The 8,659-nt window shown below is 46.0% G+C and overlaps 1 protein-coding gene across 6 annotated transcripts in view; it reads left to right on the top strand.

The window, feature by feature from the left end:
• The first annotated feature begins 1,696 nt into the window (after window positions 1-1,696).
• The window catches only part of PCDH9 (protocadherin 9), a 668,321-nt gene continuing 661,358 nt past the window's right edge, over window positions 1,697-8,659 (top strand). For all 6 annotated transcript variants that reach the window (XM_050976048.1, XM_018908710.3, XM_050976040.1 and 3 more), the window contains exons 1-3: window positions 1,697-1,728; window positions 1,914-2,350; window positions 3,564-6,733. In XM_050976048.1, the coding sequence (XP_050832005.1) occupies window positions 3,698-6,733 (3,036 nt within the window). In that variant the 5' untranslated portion in view covers window positions 1,697-1,728; window positions 1,914-2,350; window positions 3,564-3,697. The remainder of the gene's footprint in view (window positions 1,729-1,913; window positions 2,351-3,563; window positions 6,734-8,659) is intronic.

The raw sequence follows: 8,659 nt of genomic DNA, 5'->3' as shown, positions 1-8,659 counted from the left end.
GCTCCAGCCATCCTTCTTGTATTACATAATGAACATTTTTCTTAAACTATTATTAGATCCAGTTCCGTTTTCTATCGTTACTCGATGTCATCAAAACCGGGATCAATTTTTTTTCTGTGTGTAACTGTAACAAGAGTATTTTGGACACAACTACAAAGCACAGCAAAACTGAGAGTGTTTAATCTTTACGCATCATGGGATTACAGGATGTGCAATGCTCACATACAGTGCCTGCATCCATATGACTTGCAAAGATATGTATATTTATCAGTATGTAGCACACAATTCCAAACCATGCAAATTACTGACCTCTGAGAGGTACAAGCAGCTCCCACCATTTGTTAATAGTGCATCCTATGTGCAGACCCAAATGGGAGCCTAACAGCCTGCATCTGAAAATGTAAAATCTTCAAGGTAAAACTCCAATCTTTAGCTCACCAATGCTATCCACTGAAAATGTGCAAATGAGATAATACCACAAAAAGTCAAATGCTGATGTTATCTTTGTTTTTTCCCTATGCATATATATTTGAAAGGCTTAACCAGAAGCAGCAGCCCGTGGGGCCACATACCTGGGCATACCAAATTGGATAGGTTCTAGCATACAGCTTGTAAGTTCAAGCTGAGAAAAGCTAGCAATAAAAGCACAGTCAAATAAAGGTTCATTCATGCTTCAGAAAACGTTGAAAAAGGCACTACATATAATGCACTATAGATAATGCACTATAATCATCTTCTTGTCACACTTTTGAGGTCACTCATATCATAATACATTGGCTTTTTATTACAGTGTCTTCCAGGCATGTGATGCTTCTTTGTGGCTAGCTGGATAATTTACCTGTGTCATTTATGGGGAAGGAGAAACGATCACTTTTATTATTTATCAAACCACAGAGAGGAGGAATCTTTTCCAGTTCAATGTTTAAGCAGACAAAACCCAAACCAGCAGAGTAGCTCTCTCCCTCCCTTGGCGAGTGTCTCGGCTGACCCTTCGGGGAAGGGAAGGAGAAAGGTGTGCAGGCGTAAATGGGAGCCGAGACAGGGCTGGAGTCAGAGCAGCCTGAATTATAGATGAAAGGGCATGTATTAAATATAAGGCCGAACCGGGCGAAGCCGGGCCGGGGCAGGCGATTGCCTCCGAACCTGCGCGACGCCGGGCGGCGGCACCGCGGGCACCGCTGCGCTCCGCGCCGGGCCCGGGCTCGCACCACGGGCGGTCGCGCTGCCCCGCGCAAGCGACACCGAGCCCGCACTGAGGCATCCCCCCCCCCCCAAACATCAAACCGCACCACCAACCCGAACGCACACCCAGCCCTTATTTCCAAATTACCCCGCAGCCGCGCGCAAACCCCACGCTGCTTTCCGCCCCCTCCGCGCCCCGCGGAGAGCTGCGCCCCCGACCGCGGAGCGCTCGCCCGCCCTCCGCCCGCGCGTGTCCGCCGCACTCCTGCCGCGGAACGCCCCGCTCCCGCCGCGTCCCCGCGTCCCCTCGCCCCCGCCGGTCCCCTCCGCGAGGCGCGCAACCCCCTCCCGCCCGGCCGGGCCGGGGAGCGACGTGCCCGGCGGCCAATGCCGCGGCCGCGCTCCGCCATCCACCGCCCCCGCCGGCGCGGGCCAATGCGGTGCGGCGGGAGGGGTGGCCTCGCTCCGCTCCCACCCTCCCTCTGGGCTTATTGAGAGTTATATCAAGAATTTCAGTTCAGGGAGAGAGAGGGAGAAGGAGAGAGCGTATGTGAGGGAGAGAGGCTGGGAGGGAGGGAGGGAAGGAGGGAGGGAGGGAGGAAGGAGGGAAAGCGCCGCCGCTTCCTCCCGTCACTAAAGCAATAACCTATTAGGATTTCTTTTTTTGATTTTTTTTTTTTTTTTTTTTTTTTTTTTTTTTTTTTTTTTTTTTTGGGCAACTGTCACCCCAGAGCTAAAGAGGGAGAAGCGCCGCCAGACCAACTCTTGCCATTTCCAGTCAGAAGTTGCAGACTTCATGTAGCTGCCTCTGCTCTGCCGAGAGAGGGACGGGGATGCTGTGCCGTGCAGAGTGGAAAATACCCCCGCTCTAAGAAGTGCACCGGATTTTTCTCTTGCTGTTTGTTTGGGTTGTTGCGTGCACGTTAGGCACCCAAAGGATCGCCGCTTCACAGGAATGAAACGTGGAGAGGATGACTAACGACGGAACTGTGAATTTGTTCCCTGGAGTTGCTAATTTGCCACCCCGAAGCAACACATATCTCGAGGAGGAAGCGTTTGGCTGCTGCTGATTTCTCCAAAACTGGTGGTTTACCAGATGCATTGTGCTGTATCTGCTGGAACAGATCATTGCTTAGCTGCAGCAGATCGTCAAAGGTAGACAACTAACGTAAGTGCAAAGTTACCCTTAAGCCGGGAGGCATTTCCTTTGAAGAAAAAAAAAAAAAAAGCCAACACACAGTATATTTATCTAGGGAAAGAATCAGTGTTTGGGATTCTGTTGGTGTTGGTGGGAAGGGCTCACCTACTCGCTGTCTCTGCATCCCTACCTGCATTACTCTGCTGGAAGTAATCTCAGGCATCAGTTACCGTGCAGCTTAATGCAGATAAGATTAGTGCTGAGGGCTGCCTAGTTCCGTCAGGCTGTAGGTGCTGGCAGCCTTGTACCCCGATAATGCGCGGTTAGCAGTGCATGCAAACAGAAGTCTGTCAGTCGCTTTCCTTTTTTTTTTTTTTTTTTTTTTTTCCTTCCACCTGCATTATTAGTCTGCAGTATTTATATGTGGCAGCTGCTAATAGCATCCTGAAGGCAGACCAGTGTCAATGGGGAAAGGCTGCACCTTTTTTCCTCCTCATGTCATCAGAAAATGTATATTCCCCTATCTGTAAACATGCTTCCTGCTTCTAAGTTACATTTGGAATTTCCAGCCTCCTGATTTAGACTGTGTTTAAAAAAAAAAATAAAGTTTTAGGTTATTAAACAGAAGGAGAAGTGTCCAACATCTGGAGAAGAAACATTGAGCTGAGAGTGTAAGAAACTGTAAGTCCTGTTATTGTCTTATCAGTTAACAGGGATGTGAAGTAGCCAGTGACGACTGCTGCAGCAGCAGCATGTCCGGGTGGTTATTTCCCAGTACGATAGCTATAGAGGGGCATGCAAGGAACAGCGAGCAGAGAAAAATCTGGTTAGCAAGAGCTAAAAAATACATATGGAAGCAAACAGCAAATTACATTTGGCAGCTGGCATAGCAGTTAGAATCTAGAAGTAGTCTGGGAAGGTTTTTTACTTGTACCAGATGACTGGGTGGAGGAGGGTAGAGGGGGAATGCACTTTGGGGATTACACGGTGTACCAAGAAATTATTCAGAAAGTAGGCAGTCAAAACAGTACCCTTAATCCTGCAAGTAGTTATTTTCATTCGTGCTCTGAGCAAATGCAGCCGATGGGATATTGGTGCATTTGTCCGGAAAGCTTGCTTGTAAAAGGGAGCAGTAGGAAAATGTACTGCTGGAAGCATGCATTGCAAAAACTAGTAGTTGGAGATTGTGGATTTATCATGCCTAAAAAAACAATAATGCTGTTCTGTGTGGTTGTGTTGACAGTGATGTCTCCAAATAAGAAATGAGATGTAATGCATCCTGCAGTCCATGCATGCCTCCTCTTGCAAATCGCGCATCATTCCTCTCTGGAAACCTTTAAGTCCTAAAACCCGTGGAAAGAGAATAAAAACATTATCATGGACCTGAGGGATTTTTACCTGTTGGCCGCTTTGATTGCCTGTTTAAGGCTGGATTCTGCTATAGCTCAAGAACTTATTTACACTATTAGAGAGGAGCTGCCTGAAAACGTGCCCATAGGGAACATACCAAAGGACCTGAACATTTCTCATATCAATGCTGCCACAGGGACCAGTGCCAGCCTTGTCTACAGACTGGTGTCTAAAGCAGGGGATGCACCTCTGGTCAAAGTGTCCAGTAACACGGGGGAAATCTTTACAACATCTAACAGAATAGACAGAGAAAAACTATGTGCTGGAGCTTCCTATGCAGAAGAAAACGAGTGTTTCTTTGAACTTGAAGTGGTGATTCTCCCCAATGACTTTTTTAGGCTGATCAAAATAAAAATCATTGTAAAGGATACTAATGACAATGCGCCTATGTTTCCATCCCCTGTGATCAATATCTCCATCCCAGAAAACACTCTCATCAACAGTCGCTTTCCAATCCCATCAGCAACAGATCCTGACACAGGTTTCAATGGTGTGCAGCACTATGAGTTGTTAAATGGGCAGAGTGTCTTTGGACTGGATATTGTAGAAACTCCAGAAGGGGAGAAATGGCCTCAGCTGATTGTGCAGCAGAACTTGGACAGAGAGCAAAAGGACACCTATGTGATGAAAATCAAAGTGGAGGATGGAGGTACCCCCCAGAAATCCAGCACAGCTATCCTGCAAGTCACAGTAAGTGATGTCAATGATAACAGGCCAGTCTTTAAAGAGAGTCAAGTAGAGGTCCATATACCAGAGAATGCCCCTGTAGGCACCTCTGTAATTCAGCTTCACGCTACAGATGCTGATATAGGAAGCAATGCAGAAATCAGATATATTTTTGGTGCCCAAGTTGCCCCTGCAACCAAAAGATTTTTTGCTTTAAACAACACCACAGGGCTGATTACAGTTCAGAGGTCCTTAGATCGAGAAGAGACTGCTATTCACAAAGTGACAGTGCTGGCTAGTGATGGTAGCTCTACACCAGCCCGGGCAACTGTCACCATCAATGTCACTGATGTAAATGATAACCCTCCTAACATAGACCTCAGGTACATAATAAGTCCCATCAATGGCACAGTGTACTTATCTGAGAAAGATCCCATCAATACAAAGATTGCCCTAATTACGGTTTCAGATAAGGACACTGATGTGAATGGCAAAGTGATCTGTTTCATTGAGAGAGAGGTCCCCTTCCACTTGAAAGCAGTTTACGACAACCAGTATTTGTTAGAGACCTCTTCCTTGTTGGACTATGAGGGCACCAAAGAATTCAGCTTTAAAATTGTGGCTTCCGATTCTGGCAAGCCCAGTTTGAACCAGACTGCCCTGGTAAGAGTTAAGCTGGAGGATGAAAATGACAACCCTCCGATTTTCAGCCAGCCTGTAATTGAGCTGTCAGTTTCTGAAAACAACCGGCGTGGTCTATACTTAACAACTATTAGTGCCACAGATGAAGACAGTGGGAAAAATGCAGACATTGTTTATCAGCTTGGTCCTAATGCCTCCTTTTTCGATCTGGATCGAAAGACAGGAGTTCTGACAGCCTCCAGAGTTTTTGACAGAGAAGAGCAGGAACGTTTCATCTTCACTGTTACAGCCCGAGATAACGGCACCCCTCCTTTGCAGAGTCAAGCGGCTGTAATTGTTACTGTGTTGGACGAAAATGACAACAGTCCCAAATTTACTCATAACCATTTCCAGTTTTTTGTATCAGAGAACTTACCAAAGTATAGCACGGTGGGGGTGATCACAGTGACTGATGCAGATGCTGGGGAAAATAAAGCAGTGACCCTTTCCATCCTGAATGACAATGAAAACTTTGTGCTGGATCCATACTCTGGAGTTATAAAGTCCAACGTTTCTTTTGATCGGGAACAGCAGAGCTCTTACACCTTTGATGTCAAGGCAGTGGATGGAGGGCAACCTCCTCGCTCTTCTACGGCAAAAGTAACAATAAACGTGATGGATGTTAATGATAACAGTCCTGTTGTCATCTACCCACCTTCTAATACTTCTTTTAAGCTAGTGCCACTCTCAGCAATTCCAGGATCGGTGGTTGCCGAAGTCTTTGCTGTGGATATAGACACTGGCATGAACGCTGAGCTGAAGTACACGATTGTAAGCGGCAATAACAAGGGTTTGTTCCGGATTGATCCAGTGACAGGTAATATCACTCTGGAAGAAAAACCAACTCCTAATGATGTGGGCCTGCATCGCTTAGTTGTCAACATAAGTGATTTGGGATATCCCAAATCCCTGCATACTCTTGTGCTTGTATTTTTGTATGTAAATGATACTGCTGGAAATGCCTCTTATATTTATGACTTGATACGCCGGACTATGGAAACACCTTTGGATCGGAACATAGGGGACAGTAGCCAACCCTACCAAAATGAGGACTATCTCACAATCATGATCGCTATTGTGGCAGGTGCCATGGTTGTCATAGTGGTGATATTTGTCACGGTTCTTGTTCGCTGTCGACATGCATCCAGATTCAAAGCTGCCCAGAGGAGCAAGCAAGGTGCTGAGTGGATGTCTCCCAATCAGGAAAACAAGCAAAACAAGAAAAAGAAAAGGAAGAAAAGGAAATCTCCAAAGAGCTCTCTTTTGAACTTTGTGACCATTGAGGAGTCCAAACCTGATGATGCAGTTCATGAACCTATCAACGGAACAATAAGCCTTCCAGCAGAGCTGGAGGAGCAAAGTATAGGAAGATTTGATTGGGGCACAGCACCACCATCAACCTTTAAGCCTAACAGTCCTGATCTTGCCAAGCATTACAAATCTGCCTCTCCGCAGTCTGCTTTTCATCTCAAACCTGACACTCCAGTTTCAGTGAAAAAGCACCATGTGATTCAGGAACTCCCGTTGGACAACACCTTTGTTGGTGGTTGTGACACCCTTTCCAAACGCTCTTCCACTAGTTCAGATCACTTCAGTGCCTCAGAGTGCAGCTCCCAAGGAGGCTTCAAGACAAAGGGCCCCTTACACACCAGACAGGTAAACGAGCACTTTTACTGGTCTATAAGTACTGCATACAAGTGCCCGATCAACCAGTATTAAAAGTGCCACTGTGTTGTGGGGTTTTTTTTGTTGTTGTTTGTTTCATGCTAATTTAATTTAGTTAACATTATGGGGGGAACAAAAAAACCTAAACCAAACACCAAAAACAAGAACAAACAAACAAAAACCTTGACCTCTTTATCATTTACCTGGGGCTTAACCATGTGTTTGCAAAATGCCTCTGATACTTTGGGTTTTGAAGAATTTTGATTGTTAGAGGCCTATGCATGTGCACATGCATGTGCATAAGCAAAACTGAAAAAAAACCCTTTTTTTTTTTCTCCCCAGTATTTAACTGTCCAATTGTAAAACTTATTGAAGAACTGTTTCCGTATGTGCTAAATTTCAGTCAGAAATTTGACTGTTTCAAGGTTAAAGGGATATGTACATTGTTTCAAATTTCAAAGTGAGTTGGCTTGAATTTCTCTTGCTGTTTGAGCTGATTTGGAACCTTGCTAAGTTAGTGTTACTAAAAGGGTTAATTTTTTTTCCCCTAACAAAGCCAGATTTCCAAGCTACTTCATCAGTGAAGCAGGTGGTTTATTGGTAGGATATAACTAAGCCATACGTAAGTCTTCCTCTTGTTTGAGTTCAACATGATTTTGTTGTAATAGATGAAAGTTGGTATCGCACAGACAGTTTGCTGCATATTTAAAAAAAAATTGCCAAAGCATACTTTTGAAAGGAAAGCGTTCTCTGAATACATCTGAATTATGCAGGAAAAAGAAAAAAAGTCAGCCCATTGTAAATATTTTCTCATCTTAGTAATGCATAAGTGATCTGAGATATTTTAAACTGTGGAACACTCCATATGAAGAGGGATTAGGAAGCTGAGAGACTCATATTTCAACCAAATCCAGCATTAGGTTGGGGTTTGTTTTTTTTTTTTTATTTTTTTTTTTTTTTTTTTCTCCTTAGGTCTAATAACTCCTCGCTAATAAAGATTTAAATGCGGTGCTGTCTTAATTTATTTTACGGGCGCTCGTCTTGCGGGCGCCGCGGGAGCGCGCGCGCGCGCGGCCCGTAGGTGGCGCCAAGGCACCGCGCGGCGCGCGCTGGCCCCGCGCCAGCCCTGCGGAGGCTGCGGGGGCCGCGAGCGCGCGGGTGCCGGGCGCGCGTTCCTGCGGCCGCCCGGGAGCGCGCCTGGGCCCGCCCGCCCCCTCCGCGCTCCGCCCCGCGGGGGCTCGGCCGGCGCTGGGAGTCGCGTCCGTGCTCCTTGCGGCCCCCCCCACCAGCGATGGTGGTTTGTCGGAGTTTGTCAGGGATGTGGATCCTAGGGAGCCAAGAGAGGCGCACATTTAGGCTTGTCCTTGCAAAACGGTTTTGGTGGTAGCCAAGCTTAGGGCAAAGTCATCCTGTTGTTGTTGCGTTAGCCTCAGCTGAGATGAATGTGCCGTCCCCAGAAGTGTGTCTTGACTTTGCGTGTCTGTGAGGTGTCACACTGACAAGGTGCTAAGAATGAAACGAGCACTTTGGAGGCAGTTCTGCTAAAGTAACTGCTCTGACCCAACTCCTTTACGAGACACTGAAAACACCATAGAAGAATCTCACAAACCCCTAATCTCTCTAAGGGACTTTAAAGAAGGGTCTACTCCCTAAGCCATCTCACAGCACTATAACACATTGCCAGTGTGAGTGAAAAAAAAAAAAAAAAACTATTAAAGAAACCCTCAAAAAATATAAAAGAGCTCTGCAAAGTATGTGCTTACTTGTCTGAAGTTTTCTCCTCAGTTTTAGTTGCAAAATGTTATCCCTCCAAACCATACATTACTTTTCTGTTCTGAGATTATTTTAATCTTGGTGTAAATTAGCTTTCCAAACTCAGAAAACTCAGACTTAACTCCCCATAGTATCTAGAGGCAG

Source organism: Serinus canaria, chromosome 1, assembly GCF_022539315.1.
Source record: "Serinus canaria isolate serCan28SL12 chromosome 1, serCan2020, whole genome shotgun sequence".
In the NCBI taxonomy this organism is placed as follows: domain Eukaryota; kingdom Metazoa; phylum Chordata; class Aves; order Passeriformes; family Fringillidae; genus Serinus; species Serinus canaria.
The sequence above is the reverse complement of the archived record's forward strand: the minus strand, read 5'-3'. Positions and strand labels throughout refer to the sequence as shown.